This window comes from Pinus tabuliformis, chromosome 6 (genome assembly GCF_031772625.1).
Source record: "Pinus tabuliformis cultivar Carrire ecotype Pingquan chromosome 6, CPIR1, whole genome shotgun sequence".
Taxonomy (NCBI): domain Eukaryota; kingdom Viridiplantae; phylum Streptophyta; class Pinopsida; order Pinales; family Pinaceae; genus Pinus; species Pinus tabuliformis.
This window is the reverse complement of record NC_142292.1, coordinates 475442595-475462501: the sequence shown is the minus strand read 5'-3', so window position 1 is coordinate 475462501 and position 19907 is coordinate 475442595. Positions and strand designations below refer to the sequence as shown.

Genomic DNA, 19907 nt, shown 5'->3' with positions numbered 1-19907 from the left:
CTTTTGAATGAATTTATCAAAAGGGATTCATTATGAAAACTTTTGAATGAATTCTAATTATCCTTTAAAATGAAAAGTTTATGGCTTGATTATATTTTGCTAAAGCAAAAGGTTTATATCATTCTTATTTTTTATTTTACGTAGTAATTAGTGTGAGAAATAATTTTTAAAAATATGATTAAATCATTTGATGTGTTGTGAAAGATTGCTTTGAGATTTGGTATAAAACTATTTACAAAATTGTTTTTATGCGGTAATTAACGTGAGAAATAATTTTGAAAAATATGATTAAGTCTTCTGAAAGACTGCTAGTGATGTTTTGTCTACATAATTAGCTTTTTACAAATATGCTGAATTTAAGTAAATAGAAAAACCTTTTCAATCAATCATTTAACATTTAAACTATATATCGAATTAAAAATCTAATATCCAAGTTTATCTTCACGGTACTTGTAACAAAACTGAAAACATTCTTTCGAGTTAAATGCGGCGAAACATTAACGTGCTTTGACGCTACACACACTCTTCCTGTAGATCAGTCGCTACGCAGGCTAAATTTACAGTTAACAGGTTCTGCACACAAGCCCTAGGTTATGAAAAGTAAGATTTCTATAGTTTAATTGATTCAACTTTATAATTATATAGTTAAAATTATAATTATTAAATTTGTTACTTTCAAAAAAAAATATTATGGAAAATTGAGAGTCAATAATTTAATTTGTTTAACTTTATAATTATATAGTTAAAATTATAATTATTAATTTTTTTATTTTGATAATTTTAACTATACAAAAATTTGCACTTTTTATTTTTTATTTGATTTTTTTTTTTTACATAACATAAAGATGAAGATACCCCCGATTGGGGTGGTTAATGCGATGAGATGGGAATGCAGTAAAAGGACGAGGGGTGGCAATTATGAGCCACCTTGCATCAGGAAATCGCAGCAGGTGGATGTTACGTTAGGTAGACTGGATATCATGTTAAATTGCAGCAGGAGGAATAATCTTAAGCTCAGAGGTGGTGGAGGTGACGGCGGAATGGTGATGGGACAAGGACCAGGACGCATAAGGGAAAGCTGAGAAGGAGTGGGCTATTATGGTGAGTGCAGGCGACAGAGAAAGGTGGTGCAGCAGAACATAAGAGGTCGGCAGGTGAGCGGGAGTGGATACAGGTGGAGGCATAAGGGCAAGCATGAAAGGAGCGTCCTCGAGGTGAATGGAGGCAGGAAGGAAAAGGTGATAGACGGAGCAGGAGGAACCGCACAGGGTCAACCTCCTGGGTTAAGGAAAACTCAGAGCAAGAAAATTGAGGACGGAATGAAGAGGACTGTAATGTCAGGGAACAGGGGAGGAAGACCTTCGTGTGCTGAAGGCGCTAAGCCGGATCAATGGGAGGGAGAGGAACAGACCCGGGCAAACATAGAGGAGATATACGACCTGGAACGGGATAGTCAACCGCAGATAAGAAAAAGCAATAGAGGTAAAGGGAGAATTATGGAAAAACAAGACAAGCAGCGGAGGATATAGGAGATAAGAAAGTCAGGGGTCGAGAAGAGGAAGCAGACACGGGAACACCAGCCAGCGAATTAGGACAGGGAAGCAGGGTAAGGGAATACAATGTAGGCAGAGCGGGACAAGGAAGGGGATGCAGAGGGAGAAGAGGACGTTGGCAAGTCGGTCATCAGGAACAAGGACGCACCAAAATAGCAGGAAACAAACGCGGAAGGAAAACGATGAATCGCCAGGTGCAGTATGTAGAGAGGGCTTATAGTAAAGACACACATGTAGACATTAGGAGAATAATCCAGCATTTGGAAGAGGAGGCGACCCAGGAACAGTCAGAATCTGAGATGGAGGACTGGGAATATCTGTTACCAGACCCTGGAAATACCAGAGGTCATATGTCCCTGTATAAATAGGCCTTACATGTGTATTGGGTCATGAAGCGATTGTTGGCTAAGGCCATGGAGATGGCTGAATTGGCCCAAGGCATTCCTTATCTAAAGAAAGAGATAAAGAACCTTCAGATAACCATTATGATGCAGGATGGCAAGCTTGACGAGATACAGCAGCAGCTAAAGAAGCTTACTCAGGAAGTAAAAGAGGAGGAGCACCAGCCAAGCGCAATGGAAGAATGATTATTCAAGATATGTTTATTTTCTCCTTAGTTAGGAAGATGAACAGCATGCTACCCTCTGTTATCTTTTATAATGCAGTTAGCAAACAGTGTTAGTTTTTTTGAATGGTTAGTATATATAGCATGGACAAACAGACTCGTTAAATTTTGTTTTTGGATGGCTATTAAGAACTTCAGATGGCCAACAAACCCGGTTTCCCTTCAGGGCAGGTTGAGGCCATCGTATGTATGTACTGGTTTTAACCTGTTATAATATAAATGGTTCCATCTTAGCTTACAAAAAAAAACATAAAGAAGAAGATAGCAACATCTCTTCTATACTAAATTGGAGAATACCTCTCAACACAACTACACATAATATAATAATTTTATAATATCATTATTGTTTAATATCCACTAAAACAAAAATCAATTACATATCATTTAAATATATATTTCTTTTTTTCTGATAATACTATTATTTCAAAATACAATATTTTTGTTTCTCCTGCCATTTTAATATACTTAATTAAATATTAAAAAACATATATGTTACACGACTATTATTATTTCAAAATACAATATTTTTGTTTCTCCTACCATTTTAATATACTTAATTAAATATTAAAAAACATATATGTTACACGACTACCTAGAGAACCCTCAAAAGGACTAAAGAAAAAAAATAATGCTTCCATTATTGTAAGTAACTCAAATTTTGCACGCACATGACATTAGTGTTTTGGAGGATGAGGGATTTGTGAATTTAATATATAAAATTATTGTGCAGGATTATGTTTAAGATAAAAATCAGATTTGAATTAAAAAGAAGGAGATACAGCTCACAGGTGAGTACTGCACCTGGAGACTGCACTCATACAAAGAGATCTCTCTCCATACACTCTACTATTCATGAATGAAAGATTACATCATTAAGTACATCACTAGAAATCAGGTAGTTGCAAACAAACTCCTAAACTCTAGGAACAAATCCTAAACTAAGGAGATACGTTACAACTTATGTAACCATTTCTCCATTAATACAAAATAATATTAATTATTTTCAACTCCCCCCCTTAATGGAGAAAGGATTATCCTGAACTCCTAGCATCCCTCTAAACAATTCAAACTTTACACGCCCAAGAGGCTTAGTAAAAATATCAGCCATGTTATCACAAGTTTTACAATATTCAACACATATCTCTTTTGACTGTTGCTTCTCTCGAACAAAATGAACTTGAGTATCAATATGCTTGGTATTTTTATGAAAGACTGGATTGTTTGCAAGCTTGATGGTACTCTGGTTGTCAGTTTTGATAATAGTTGATTGTTTTTGCTCTTCTCTTGCATCGTTGAGAAGTCTTCTCAACCAGATAGCTTCACATATGGCTGCACACAATGCTTGGTACTCAGCTTCACATGAAGATAGAGCTACAGTGTGTTGCTTTTTGCTGCTCCATGTTATGACCCCGGATCTAATGCTGAATGCGTAACCTGTGATAGATCTTCGATCATCCAAGTTACCTGCCCAATCGGAATCTGAAAAACCTGCTAGAATAACATCAGAAGTGTCAGTGTACAAAATTCCATAACTACTAGTACCACTAAGATACCTCAACACACTTTTTGCTGCGACCCAGTGACTTTCGAGTGGTTTTGACATGAACTGGCTCAACACAAATCTGGTCTAGTTGTAGTCAGATATATCAAACTGCCAACTAGCTGTCTGTACATAGTGGCATCCACCTCTTTAGTGCCATTGTCACTGCTCAACTTTAAATTCTGTTGTAATGGTGTTGCTATTGATCTACACTGCTCCATTCTGAACCTTTCCAACAAGCTTCTGGCATACTTTCCTTAAGTGAGAAAAGTTTGTCCAGAGTCTCTCCATACCTCCAATCCCAAACAATAATGAAGGTTTCCGAGATCTTTCATCTCAAACACTTGTGACATTTTCTATTTGATTTCTTTGATCAGATTGTTAGCATTCCCTGTTATGATCATATCATCTACATACAAAGAAATCAAAATAATTTGCCTCTGTTTATTAAACTTGGTATACAAATTTGGATCATTCAAGCTCCTATGAAAGCCATGCTGAACAAAAAATGAGTCAATTTTCTCATACCACAACCTGGGTGCCTGTTTTAAACCATAAAGTTCCTTTTTCAATTTACACACAAGATGTTCCTGTCCCTTTTTCACAAAACCTTCAGGCTGTACTAAATAAATTTCTTCTTTCAAGTCACCATTCAGAAATGCAGACTTAACATCTAGCTGGTGTAGCTGCCATTTGTGTTTTGTTGCTAAGGAAATTAGCATTCTAATGGTGTTTAATTTGGCTACAGGAGCAAAGGTGTCATCGAAATCTATTCCCTCTTGCTGTGAGTAACCCTTTGCTACCAATCTAGCTTTAAGTTTCTCTATACTCCCATCTGCATTTATTTTTAGTTTATACAGCCATTTACATCCTATGGGGGTTTTACCTTTAGGCAATTCAACCAAATCCCAAGTATGGTATCTATTTATTGATTCAATTTCCTCATACATTGCAGCCCTCCATGCATCACATTTACTTGCTTCCTCATAATTTGCAGGTTCTACAATGTTTAAAATCTTTGAAATTAATGCATAACCTTTCAATTTAGAAGATAATCGAGTCTTCCTACCTGGCCTCTTTGGTAGGGGACTTACCTCAATTTCAACCTTTTCTGAGCTTGCATCTTCATTGATTATATCATCTGTTACTTCTTCTTCTTGTTTCTCCTCCTGCTCTTCATCTTCCTCACTGTTTTCTTCCAATAGCAATGGAATGTGCCATTCACTGTTAGAGTCATTCTTTCCTTCTTCAACCTATTCATGAAATATGACATCTCTGCTTGCAGAAACCTTATGAGTCATGGGATTAAATAACTTATATGCCTTGAACTCAGTGCCATATCCAACAAATATACATTTCATGGCTTTAGGATCTAACTTCTTCCTATCTGCCTTAGGTATATGAGCATAAGCTTTTGACCCAAATATTCTTAAATGACTAACTGCTGGTTTGAATCCAAACAATGCTTCAAAAGGAGTTTTGAAGCCTAAACATCTAGTAGGACTCCTATTCTTTAAATATACAACAGTGTTAATAGCTTCTGCCCAAAGACCATTTGATAGACCCTTGCCTTGAAGCATGCTCCTTGCACACTCCACAAGAGTTCTGTTCTTTCGTTTTGCCACTCCATTCTACTGTGGAGTGTGAGGCACTGTAAACTGTTGCGCAATCCCATGATGCTTGCAAAAATCCATGAGCTCTCCCAACCTTTATTCTCCCCCTTGATCTGAGCGGAGAATTTTTATCCTTTTTCCTGTCTGGTTTTCTACCATGGATTTAAACTCTTTAAAATACTGGAAAGCTTGACTCTTTTTACTCAGAAAGTATACCCATGAAAATCTAGTGCAATCATCTGTAAATAAGAGAAAGTAATATGCTCCTCCTAATGACCTGGTTTGCATGGGTCCATAGATGTCTGTATGCACCAGTTCTAAAATGTCTATTTCCTTTCTATTAACATGCAAAGGAAACTCTTCTCTATGCATTTTCCCTAATGCACATCCATCACAATCCAGCTTAACATTATGGAAAACAGGAAGTCCATTAACCATACCTTTTCTCTGAAGTAGGATGAGGTCTTGCAGATTAAGATGGTCGAATCTCTGATGCCAGAGATTTTCGGCTGTCGATCCAGCTACAACCATTGCTTGTTGTGGCATACTCTTCACATCTAGTCTGTACAGATTCCCCACGCACACTCCTGTTGCAACTGTTTCCATCTAGCTATCCTTAATGACACAGTTAGTCTTGAAGAATTGAACTTGCATGTCATGATCAGTAATCATTGAGACAGAGACCAAATTTTTCTTAATTCCTGGAACATACAATACATTTTTAAGATGTCTAATGTCACCGCTAGGTAGTTTTACAGGAATGTCACCATGTCCTTTGATCTCATGTCCACTATCATCTCCTAAATAGATTTTCGACCCACATGAAGTTTCTTCAAGAAATTCAAACCAATCCTTCTTACTAGTCATATGTGAGGATGCGCCAGAGTCGACATACCATATGTCATCCTCATCTTCCTTTGAAGCTGAAAGAGCACAATCGACTATAAATAGTCGAAGTTCGTGGCTATGATCCTCCTCTTCCTTAATGAAGTAACCCTTATGTTTTCTCTGCTTGTTTCTTCCTTTGTCTGCCTGCCTCTTATAACAATCTCTAATCTCATGTCCAGGTTTTCCACAGTAAAAACATTTCTTGATGGGAAAATTATTAGCAGACATACCTTTAAACGGTCTCTTCTGAAATGTGTTGGCTCCTCTCTGCTGCTGCTGTTGCGGTTGCTGATGCTGCTTCCCTTTAAACTATCTCCTTTTTTCCATCAGAGCAAGGTCATTGCTCTGAGATTTCAAATTTTGTCGTTGCTCTTCTTCTTGTATCAGAATCCCTGTCAGGTCTTCAAATGAAGGGGCTTTCTCCCTTGCTGACAACCTTGTGATAAATGTCTGGTAATCATCAATCATTCCATTCAACGTGATCATGACCAGATCTAAATCGGAAACTTTCTCTCCGATATCTCCCAATCTGTCCTTCAGGTCTTTGCCTCTCGCAATGAATCCAGCAGCGAATTCATTCTCCTCCATCTTCAATGCAAACAACTTTCCTTTAAGTGACAAGACACGGTTTGAGTTCTGCGTCTGGTATAGGTTTTTAATGGTCGTCCAAATGTCAGCGGTCGATTTACAGTCTCTAATATGTGGGATAACATTGTCCTTGACGGACATCTTCAATATGACCTTTGCTTTTGTCTCCCTTTTATCCCAATCTTGTTCTTTTGTGGCTGATCCCGATCTCAGCTCATTTCCTGTCACGATCAACCACACATTTTCACTTTCAAGTAAAGTCTGCATCTTGAATTTCCAGTTGTTGAAATTTGATCCATCGAGTTTGCCAGACTCATGGAGATACGATTCTAAACTGTTATTCATATTGACTTATACCAGATCCCAACCTCTATTTTGCTGAAAAATAAATAAATAAATAAATAAAATAAAATAAAATAAATTGTACCTTCATTGCGCCACCACCGGGCAAGTTCGATCTACTGCCTCCGAACAGATCCAGAACTCCAATGCGCCACCACCGGGCAAGTCCGATCTGCTGCCACCGAACAGATCTGGAACTCCAATGCGCCACCACCGGGCAAGTCCGATCTACTACCACCGAGTAGATCAGGAACTCCAATACACCACCACCGGGCTACTCCGCTCTGCTACCACCGAACAAAGCCGAAAATTCAAAGTGCCACCACCGGGCAACTCCGATCTGCAAAAATTGCAGATTTTTCAAAGATAAAGAGGTTGGCGCTCCTTCGACAGTGAAATGCCCACACCAGAAACAAAATCGATGCGAGGCACGAAATTGGCACGATTAATCCTTGATTTTCCACGCCAACGATACTTTATGTCGCGCTTATCACACTCAAAACCGCGCCAAGTGGCACGACTGTTCCTCAAAAACCTGCGCCAGCTCTTCTTTCCACTCAAAAATGGCACGATTGTTCGCGTCAAAACCGCGCCAACACTTTCTTGCACTCAGACATGATCAGTCATCTGAGACCTATGCTCCAGGTGTTACTGCAATCCACCTGATTCTACAAATGCGCCACTACAGTTCTGTAATCAATGATGCATCCTAAAAAAATAAAATTAAGGCTATCCCTACTCTATGCTCTGATACCAAGATAAAAATCAGATTTGAATTAAAAAGAAGGAGATACAGCTCACAGGTGAGTACTGCACCTGGAGACTGCACTCATACAAAGAGATCTCTCTCCGTACACTCTACTATTCATGAATGAAAGATTACATCATTAAGTACATCACTAGAAATCAGGTAGTTGCAAACAAACTCCTAAACTCTAGGAACAAATCCTAAACTAAGGAGATACGTTACAACTTATGTAACCATTTCTCCATTAATACAAAATAATATTAATTATTTTCAACTGTTTATTATTGTTAAATTTTAGTATTTTTTATTATTTTAATTGAAATTTTAAAAGTTTATATATATATATATATATATATATATATATATATATATATATATATATATATATATATATATATATATATATATATATATATATATATATATATATATATATATATATATATATATATTGTGTATAAATAATTTATATATTACTAGAGTTTAGATTCGTTTTGATTTAGATTTATTAAGTATATGGAAGAATTAAATCTTTTTGGTTGTAAAATTTAATTTGAGTATATAATTTGAGAAAAGTTTTACATTTTGACATCACTCAAAAGATTTAAAGTTAAGACAAATCTAGATTGTTATATATTATAATATATAAAACTTAATATTTTATTAGATATAATAATATAAATATAACAATATGTTAATATTAAAAATTTAATATTAATATTAAACAAGATATTAGATTAAAACACTTTATATTATTTAGATATCTAAAATTGTAGTCATCTCTCAAGTTATATTTTGAGTATGTAATTTGAGTTTTACATCTTGACATCACTCGAAAATTTAAATTTAAGACAAATCTAGATTGGTATATATTATAATATATAAAACTTCATATTTTATGAGATATAATAATATAAATATAACAATATGTTAATATTAAAGATTTCCCCGGATGCGGGTGCCTCGCCAGGATGTTAATGCGATGGGACAGGGGTGGGGTGAGGTGGGATGACACCTGCCTGCCCTGTACCGCACAGTTAATTTCCAAACGAAGGAAGAACCTCGGCATATGGGGATCGCAGGGTTCACTTGCTTCACCTCAAGCGGCTCTGATCCTCCCAACCTGTCATCCGATATGTTCATCGCCTCTGCACGCTCTAGAATGCACTGGACCTCGGCTCTCTTCAATGCCATAGTAATGGCGGGTGCTATGAGGCAGGACTGAGGGAGATACTGTGGACATGGTGATGGCGCCGACGGATCCTGGTCCTTCTGGAACTGATGCTGCTCGTGCAAGGGATCTGCCTGATTTCGGTTGGTGCAGAATTGTGGAAGAACCTCCAGATGATTAATTCGCTCTCTGTTGCCTTTGTTTCATGTCATGCGGCCCATAATAGCGGGCAGATTTTTGTTCAAGCTGATAAGTGGGTTCACCTCTGCAAGTTATGGTTCAAAATGCAAGTTTTTGTGAATTTTTGTAAGTACTGTAATATCAAGAAGGTCAACACTTGTTCCCCTGTGTGGGATTTGATAACTGATTCTCGACCAAGTTCGCTGTCATGGGCAGTGTTTCTGATATTCTCTGCCTCTCCTTCAGGGCAGTTGTTTTGACTTCGGTCCAGATGTAATTTTACCCCTTTAATGTTAATAGAGTAATTTTATTTAGAAAAAAAAATATTAAAAATTTAATATTAATATTGACTTAATATTAATATTAAAAAAAATATTAGATATCTAGATATCTAAACTTGTAGCCATCTCTCAAGTTATAGTAGGACCAAAGTAAATAGGAATGTGTCCTTCATGGCATCTTTCACTTCTCCCCACTAACTCTTCATGAATTCCATGAGAGACACATCACCTTCATCTCCCAGACACCCAACAATCTTATCTCACTTAAATAACATAATAAGACATGGAATCTTTCACTTTTCCTCATCCATGAGAGAGACATTACCTTCATCTCCTAGACATCCAACAAACTTATCTCAATTAAATAACATAATAAGACATAAGATATATCTAACCTAATATCGTGTAAGATATCTAGTTTATATTAAATCTATTTTCATAATATCATAAATAATTATAATATGATAATACTTATAAAATAATAATTATACAGTGTAATCATTAATATATATTGATAAGTGTGAATCCTCATTTCTGTTTGGTTTTAATTATATAAATTAATAATTAATAAATTATTATTATTTTATCTTGTATTATATGTATTTTATATATGAATTTTTACTTTTAAAATAAATGTTAAGTGAAATAACTATCAAATTTCTACTTATATCTATTTTTGTGTTAAGAAATTCATAAATAATGATGAGTAGTAATTGTTGTAGGTATGCTTAATTACATACTAATTTTATTTATTTTGGTAAAAATAATTAGTTAAATTATGATAGTTAGCCAGTTTAAGTAAATATATTTATTTACGTGAGTATTTATTTATTGTCATACAAAAATTCAAATGTAACATGGACTTATATAATATTTAAAAAAAAAAATTATTCAATCGACATTTAAATATTTACGATTATTTACAAACACTTTAATATTTTCACTATCCTAAATTTTTATTGAGCATACATTAAAATGTTAAAATGTTTATATTTAGGGACGCTATAACTTTTCCTCCCTGTCATTTTTATTTATGTTAATTAATTTAAAAAAAATCTTTACACCACTACCACATGGTCTCAATAAAAATTAATTCTAATCATGTGCTAAGTTAAATTTCAGAGTATCCACATTATCAAAAGGGATCCATTATCAAAACTTTTGAAAGAATTCTAATTATCCTTTAAAATAATAAGTTTATGGTTTGATTAGATTTTGTTAAAGCAAAAGGTTTATATCATTCTTATTTTTAATTTTATGTAGTAATTAGTGTGAGAAATAATTCTTAAAAATATGATTAAATCATTTGATGTGTTGTGAAAGATTGCTTTGAGATTTTGTCTAATTGATTCATAACATAAAGCTATTTACAAAATTGTTCTTATGCGGTAAGTAATGTGAGAAATAATTTTGAAAGATATGATTAAGTCCTTTGAAAGACTGCTAGTGATGTTTTGTCTACTTAATTAGCTTTTTACAAATATGCTGAATTTAAATAAATAGAAAAACTTTTTCAATCAATCATTTAACATTTAGACTATATATCGAATTAAAAATCTAATATCCAAGTGAAAACATTCGTTCTGTTTTCATAGAGTTAAATGCGGCGAAACATTAACGTGCTTTGACGTTACACACACTCTTCTGTAGATCAGTCGCTACACACGCCAAATTTACAGTTGCATGAATAGTTAGAGGAGACCTTCTATTGTTAGTTATATATTACTATCAATAAATGTACCCTAAATATATTGACTATTAATTTATTCGCTAAATATTAATACCTAACATAACCTGTTTCGTGAAGGAAGAGTATGAAAACAAGCCAGCAGTCGCTTTTACTTCCTCGGACAAATGTTAATAAATGCCATTTTTTCCCACCGACAAGTTAGCTATTCTGTTCCAATAATTGACGTATGTTTGACTGCCAGAAAATATCACTCTTATTTTAAACAGAATCTATATAAATAAATAAATATATAAATATATATATATAGATACAGTCTTTTGATATTTTATTAGACTGGAAACAACTTAGCGGTCAAAGGAATGAAAACAAAAGCGAGTCACGTGGTTATATCGAGAAAATAGGGCGCAGCGTAAACAGTGAAAACGTGTGGGACATTACATATTAAAACTCGAGTGGGAACGTGTGGTACAGTCTAATATACATGGTTGAATCCTATAGAGAGTTTAGTAATCATTTCGTTCAAAATTGTAATAACGGAAATTTTGACCTAAATTTTAAAACAGCAATTTTTTTCCAAAATTTCAACTCATTGCTTTAGTCATGGTTTATATAATTCATATAATCTCAAGATTTAGACTTACAATGTAGTATTTTTTGCAAACATATTGTGGGGTTAGAAGACAATAAAAAGAGTAAAATTTTATTTTTGTTGGGTTATTAACTTATTTGAAAAGAAGTTGGTCTTCTTTCTAATGTGAAAAGGAGTTTGTCTAATTTTTTTTCAAGGTTTCTAAATATGGGTTTTCTTGGGTTATCTTGTTACCATTATTCAAACAATTGTGTAGGATGAAGTTTGTGCACACTTTTTTTTTGTTTTTTCTTTTTCCAAGGTCATAACCTTATCATAACTCACTTTCCAATTGAGAAAGTACTTGCTAGTTTGGATGACTATGGGTTGTCTCATCACCATTATTCAAGAAAATCCACATCACTTGAAATAATTTACTAGTGGTCCATAAGTGGGACAAAGCTTCTTTATTAAAGTATAAAGGAATCCATAAATGATCAAGATAACCCCTAGGCCAGTGCCAATAGCCCTCAAGTTAGCACCTAGTAGGAAATTTATGACCTATCAAGGGCTAAGACTTAGAGACACACCTAAGAGGAGTTTCCACTTATGAGGGGTGCTAGTTCTTCTAGTTTTATCATGATTTGACCATAGGTGGGGAGAGTGCAAGACCTACCTCCCAACGATCTTGTCAAATCACCTCAATCTAAGAAGGTGGATTTTCACTTTTACCATATACTTATAGATCTTGGAACATTAACTCTCTATTTTACATTAAATAAAAAAAAAAATGACTAACTCTTAACAAATCAATACAGTTTTAGGTTTTATTCTAAGAACAAAATATAACTTTAACTTAAACAATATTGGCAAAAAAATCATATTATTGTGAAAATTATTTTTATTTTTAATGGAGTTATATGTTTTTGAGTAACATTTAATATTTAATTTTAATGTTACGTAGAAAATTATATGATGAAAATAATATTTGATATTTAATTTTAATAAATAACAATGTCTTTCAACTATTCAATATGAATCACACAAGTTTAAAATTTTAATTTTAATATTACGTAGAAAATTATCAATATAAATCACAAAAGTCTAAAATTTTAATTTTAATTTTACGTAGAAAAGTATATAACTAAAACAATATTTAATATTAATATTAAAATAAATGAAAGATAAAGATAACAAACTCTTAACACATCATATAATTTTAAGTCTTACTTAATTTCTCTTCACTTAAATTGTATTTGCTAAAAATGATATCATTGTGGAGAATATTTTAATGGGAACATGTCCTTTTAAGCAATTTTTAGTTTTATCAACCTATTTTAATATTCCTAAATACATTTTAAGTCTTACTTTAAAAAGAGAAATCCATTTTGACTTAAATTGTTTTTATAGAGAATATTTTAATGGAACATGTGCTTTTAAGCCATTTTTAGTTTTATCAACCTATGTGAAAACATGTAATATTTCTAAATACATTTTGTATACTCATTAATTCAGGTTTATCTATTTATAGATATTTTAACATTTTTCATATTTCTTTTATTTGCGACAATTTATGTGGATCTTGAGGTTTTAATATAATAAAACATTGGTCTGAATTTAGAATTGCAATGTGGCGGAAAAACCAGAGTCCGGCATAGACTTGACAGGTGACACAGTCCTGACGCGATACACTTAAATGACAATCCGTGAATCAAGAGCCAACGTCAGTTATTGACAGCAATTAAGTGGTCAAATCACAGGCATCGAATATCCGGTTTATAGAGTCAATAGCGGCAACTGCGGGCATTCAAACGTGGCAGGTGGTTCTGGCTGAACAGATTCTTGAGAACTAAAGTATAAAATCGACCAGCGATCCACGTACAACAGCGGCCTCGCACATTTCGTTAGTTAACAGGTAGTTGTTTCTTAACTTTTATTATTAGTCGAAGACCAAGGCGGGTTTAGCGCGAAATTATCGCCCTACCGACTATCCTTCAAGGCCAAGTAGCTTGATGCTGCAGATTCAGATTTAGATTCAGTACACAAGCCGCAGGTACTCCATGGATTTTCCTTTCTCTGAATATTTCCTTTAGAATGCATAAACCGAAAAGTAATTTCTCTATCAGTTTTGGATTTTTCTATTCCCAGTTGTTTTGTTATGCGCAACGTCCTTGTAAAATTGCAGGTTTTCTTTATGCAAGTTAGTAAAATCCGGTAGTCTTTTCGCTGTTGCAGATTTGTACAAGTTCGTAAATTTGCAGTATAGAACGTGAATGAGACCACACAGGCTCCTTCCGTGCAGTACTGGACAAGGAAAAGAGACAAACAAGTCGTGGCAGATCCCTGGTTCGAAACTCGGTAGGGTCAATAGTTTCTGTCCTTGCCTCTTTGTCTTGATACTCATTGGCTGATTATAAGCGGTTGTTAATAAAATGCAAAAAGCTGCAACTAGGGAGGTTCTATGGACGCAGCGCATACCAGACAATATTACGCTTCTGGCGCCATGTGGCCCTGAAACTCAAATCAATTAGAAGCACTCGTTTATGTTTTATTCATCTTATTTCTGCAGCTCCTTATCTAGACTCCACAAATTTCTCTGGCTATTGTGGCTGGTTATTTGATAACTTGAATTACAAAAAAGTTGAAAAGATGTGGACAAGTGCATCAATTTAGAGCAGAGTCTGTCTTTTATATGTAATCAGAATACATACATTCTGAGTCACACTATTTTTTTTGTGATTAGATTACAGGAATTTGCAACTGGGTCAGTCTTGTACGATCACCAATTAAGCTACCCTTTAAACTTCCTAGGAAGGCAATATTTGAGTCGCCATGGATCGGCAAAACGGTCACAGTTCTGGACAGTTGGAATTATCTTCAAGCTATCGTGCATCGGATATTGAGAGGCAGAATGGGCATAACTTAGATTCGCAGAAATTTGATGACGATGGGCGCCCTCGGCGGACAGGTAATTACTTTTAAGATTCGTATTTTTTAAACTTTCTGGCTAGGCTAAAGTTTGTTGGTCTTCAAAAGCCGATAGATTCATTAGGCTTCTGATTCCCCTGATTGCAGGCACTGTGTGGACTGCTAGCGCTCATATTATTACGGCAGTTATTGGCTCTGGAGTTCTGTCACTGGCATGGTCCATGGCTCAATTGGGATGGATCGCTGGACCTGCAGTTTTGATAGCTTTCGCTTTTATAACTTTATATACATCGGCTTTGCTTGCTGACTGCTACAGAAGCCTTGATCCAGTTAATGGAAAGAGAAATTACAATTACATGGCTGCAGTGAAAGCAAATTTAGGTATTTCTGTCATGTCTTTTTCTTTTCTATAAAAGGCTTTCAAATTTGCCTAATCTTTAGATTATGAAAGAGAAAAAGTTCATGGAATCTCCAACACATGTGTTTCTGAATAACAGAATCTGCAAATTGGGCTTAGTTGGTAATAATTTCCAAGCATGCCATGGATTAATTTTATAGTGTACCAATATAGTATTTATGGGTCAATATTTACCCTTGTTATTAACTCATTAATGTGCTGAGCTGTAGATATCTACAACTAGATAATATACTTGCTTAAATTCAACCCTAGCCCAGGCACATAGGTCAATAATAAAACTCAAATAACACATCAACCTCAGATCCAAAGCGGCTTCTGAAAAGATATCTTGTTTTCGCTTTTTGTGATCTCTTTTTTTTATATATATTCATATTCTGGGGCCAAACAAATTAATTTAGCTGTCTCCCCGGAAAATATACAGTGTTTGCCAGTCCTTTTTGTCAACAATGCCAACTCTTCCGGAGAAACATTTTCAAGTCTACCCTTTCTAGCAACTTTCTATAATTTCCAATCCCATTATGGCACAACGTTCATTATCCTGTACTAACTTGTTAGGAAATACCCGAAAAGACCATACTATTCCAGAATAGTCTTTTGCTACCCTTTCTAGCAACTTTCTATAATTTCCAATCCCATTATGGCACAATGTTCATTATCCTGTACTAACTTGTTAGGAAATACCCAAAAAGACCATACTATTCCAGAATAGTCTTTTGCTACCTGCAGAAATTAGGAAATATCCAAACGGACTGTACTATTCCAGAATAACCATTTGCTATCCTCAGAAATTACAATCTTTGTTTCCATTCTTGCTGCATAAGCATAGTAAAAATAATTTGGATTGGAATATCGAAATTAGAGATAATATCCCCTCTCTACTTTTTTTGAAATTTGAATTTGATATTTTGTTAGAGATAACATCCACTCTCAACCTCTCTTGAGATTTGAATTTGATATTTTGTCAAAGATAATATCTACTCTCAACCTCTCTTGAAATTTGAATTTGATATTTTGCGAAAGATAGTATCCACTCTAAACCTCTCTTGAAATTTGAAACTCCATAAAATCTAAACCCCAAAAAACTAACTAAATTACAATTTTTCAACCACACTCTACATTCACTTTGCATGTTTACTATTCCATTCACTAAAAACGTTCCCCATTTTTTAAACTTCAACGCAAAGCACCCATGAATTGAATGTTATCCATGATCTATCAGCAGCATAGTTCCCCTTTCCTTATTCCAACGATTGAATACTATCCCGTGGTCTATCAGCAACGTTTCCTTTTTCACAAAAAACTTATTTGCCTTCTCTGAACTAACAATTTGAATTAAGTCATTTTACTTCCGATAATTCAAGGGAACCATGTTTATAACCTCCCATTTGGATCTTAGCTAGATAACTAATCACGTTATTCGTTCTTACTTATATGGCCCAGCGAACTGAGCTCTTCTTTTTTTTGGTAAAGAATCCCTTAAATCTTCACCAATTTCCTTTGTTTTCTTAACTGGATATGATTATAAAAATGTCATAGATAGTAGGCCCAGAAATTAGTTACAGTCTATGGTAAGTTTTATGGTCTAGAAATCCAAAGAGAGCTTGCATTATCTTCTCAAATCCTGCAAGTGTCTTCTTTATACCACATAAGTGTACCTTAATTACTGAGTTTCTTCTTCATCGTCTGGGTTTCTTGCTGCAAGAACATAGGGCAGAAATTCTGGCTAAGAAACTGCTTGTGATGCTAATGGTTTTGGGGATAATATATATTTATGCTACAGATAGATGTGGATATTTAGAAAAGTCAGTAAAGTAAAAGCAATCAAGGGTCTGTCAGGATTCTCATCATTCAAAAAACTGTATGTCCACAGGAGCGGCACAGACATGGTTCTGCGGTCTTACCCAATATAGCAATTTATACGGAACTGCAATTGGATACACCATTACTGCATCTACCAGCATGGCGTAAGTTTTCATCCCAAATAAAATTGAAGATCAAAGTTGGAAATGGTTTGTCAAAGTATTACATAAATAGAATCAATCTTTATGTCCTAATTTGGAGATCATGGTGAAAAATCACAGGGCAATCAATCGCTCCGATTGTTTCCATACCAAAGGGAAGCAATATCCTTGTCATCCCTCCAACAACCCGTACATGATTGTATTTGGAATAGTGCAACTTTTCCTAGCTCAAATTCCAGACTTCGACCAACTCTGGTGGCTTTCTATAGTAGCTGCAGTCATGTCATTTAGCTATTCATCAATAGGTCTCGGCCTCAGTATTGGTAAAGTTGCAGGTATGATTTTATCTAATTTTGTCAAACTCTTCAATTTTCCACAGCTCTGCTGCTCTCAATTCTCCATGTATTTTAAACATAAAAACTTTGCTAGAATCTTGTTTTCTGATGAGAGACTGGTTGAAAAATTGCAGAAGGAAACTTCCATGGAACCCTTACTGGAGTTGCAGTAGGTACAATCACTGGAGCCCAGAAAGTTTGGCAGACCTTTCAAGCTCTGGGAGACATTGCTTTTGCCTATTCGTATTCCATGATTCTCATTGAGATCCAGGTACAAGATAAATTTTTTTATATTAATTTGTAGCAGTTTAATTATTAGACGAAATAGCTTTTTTTATTGGAATTTGCCCATACAATTTTAAATGATATTATAATTTTATTGGAATGTATAAATGATTTCAACACTTTAAAAAATTGCATTTGAATTAAGCAATTTAAACTAAATTTTTTAAAAATCTCTTGAATTTTGGCAAAAATTAGCTCAAAAAACATTTGAAAAAAAAAATAAAGATATCCTGTAGTCTAACTAATAGACTAAATGACCTTTTTTCTAGCATTTTTTCCTGGTAAATTTTGTCCAAAATCTTATATCAATTTTTTTATATCATAAGTTGAAGTTGTTTCATTTACGAAGATTAAAAAACTCAAACAAATTTTAGGGTGCTAAATTCATTTATTCATTCAAAATTACATTTTAAACAACAAAAAAACCATAAACTTAATAACATTTATATTATGGAAATCCAAATCTAACAAACAAAAACCATTTCACCTCTAAATTACATTACACCTTAGTTAAAATATGTTTATTAATTTATTTATTTTTTAACCAATTAAACTAAGCTAAGTAAAAACCATCTACCAACTATACAATAAATTTGTTTATGGTCCAAATAGAACTCACTCCAATGAAAAAAAAAAAGAATCCACCTGCCATAAAATTAAACAATATACCCACCAAAGTTATAAAAACATGTTACTCCCACCTACCCATTTAACAATTTCCACATGTTGTGATGTAGGACACTATAAAATCACCTCCCGCGGAGAACAAAACAATGAAGAAGGCCACTTTAATGGGTGTCAGCGTCACCACTCTTTTCTACACGCTATCTGGTTGCTTCGGATACGCGGCCTTCGGTAACAGCGCACCTGGGAATCTTCTGACTGGTTTTGGATTTTACAATCCCTTTTGGCTCGTTGACTTGGCCAATGCATGTGTGGTCGTTCACCTGGTTGGCGCGTATCAGGTAATTAAGAATCCCCACCTCCATTATTTCACACATCTTTCAATCCAACACGGCATTGACTTAAAATAGTTTCAATATCATTGTTGCAGGTATTCTCTCAACCGATCTTTGCCTTCATCGAAGAATGGAGCTCCAAGAAGTGGCCAAGAAGTCAATTTATACACAAGAATTACATTGTTAACATCCCTATGTTTGGACTGTACAAGGCCAACCTGTTCAGGTTGGTGTGGAGGACATGCTTTGTTATTTCAACTACCCTCATTGCCATGCTTCTGCCCTTTTTCAACGATGTGGTAGGGATTCTGGGGGCAGTAGGATTTTGGCCTCTGACAGTGTATTTCCCCGTGGAAATGTATATAGTCCACAGGAAGATCCCGCGTTACTCGAGCAAGTGGATTCTTCTGCAAACTTTGAGCGTAGTCTGTTTCATTGTTTCGTTGGCAGCTGCCGTCGGATCCATCGAAGGCATCATCCAAGACTTGAAGTCGTACAAACCCTTCCATACCACTTACTGATCGATCCATTGTATTTCACTGTCAGATTTGGAACCATATCTCTGCACTTTTTAGTGGCAACGAGAAAGCTTTTGCTGCATTATAGCTTTTAATGTAAAATCCATTATTTATTTCTTGCTGCATTATAGCTTTTCATGTAAAATCCATTATTTATTTCTTAGTGCACTGCAGGATGTTCTTCCCAACCATGGGTCATTTTCATCTCTTTTTTTTCTCTTTCTTCTTTTTCTCTAATGTATATCTGCATTATAAGAAAAAGCTCATATGCTGGTTTGATGAACTCGTTCTCTGAAAATTCAGAAAACTCATTATTTGCGCACATATATGTGAAACTCTTTTATTCTGGATAATGGATAGAGTAACCAGACCGATTATAAATTTATTACACAATTTTTTCCCAAAAATTTCTATCACTATATTTATATTTTCAAATGAAAAAAAATTAACTTGAAAAATAACAAAAATTCAATAGCCAAATGGATTTGTCAATGTGAAATCCATTAATCTAAAATAAGCTAAATTGAAAATTTATGAAAAACTTTTCAGAATATTATTTGGACCATCTCTGGAGTAGTAAAAACAAATTAAAATCCTATTCATCTAGAACTTCTAGAAAAGATTTCCCAATCTTAATTGGACCACCACCTCTGCAGTAGTAAAAAGAAATCGACACGCAAAACGAGTTGGAAATTTTGAACTCCCAAAAGATTCGA

At 34.5% G+C, this 19907-nt stretch overlaps 2 protein-coding genes across 2 annotated transcripts; one reads left to right on the top strand and one right to left on the bottom strand.

Moving 5' to 3' along the window:
* Positions 1-6528: 6528 nt before the first annotated feature.
* LOC149259369 (uncharacterized) lies at positions 6529-7152 on the bottom strand. Its single transcript, XM_089453989.1, has one exon. It carries the CDS (start codon positions 7150-7152, stop codon positions 6529-6531), a length of 624 nt encoding a protein of 207 aa, XP_089310115.1.
* A 6504-nt stretch (positions 7153-13656) lies between these two features.
* On the top strand, positions 13657-19474 carry LOC149259368 (amino acid permease 3-like). Its single transcript, XM_089418196.1, has 9 exons — positions 13657-13840; positions 14023-14145; positions 14531-14755; positions 14863-15096; positions 17004-17097; positions 17215-17429; positions 17564-17700; positions 18452-18679; positions 18769-19474. Exons 3-9 carry the CDS (start codon positions 14620-14622, stop codon positions 19192-19194), a joined length of 1470 nt encoding a protein of 489 aa, XP_089274322.1. The 5' UTR covers positions 13657-13840; positions 14023-14145; positions 14531-14619; the 3' UTR covers positions 19195-19474.
* Positions 19475-19907: the final 433 nt, after the last annotated feature.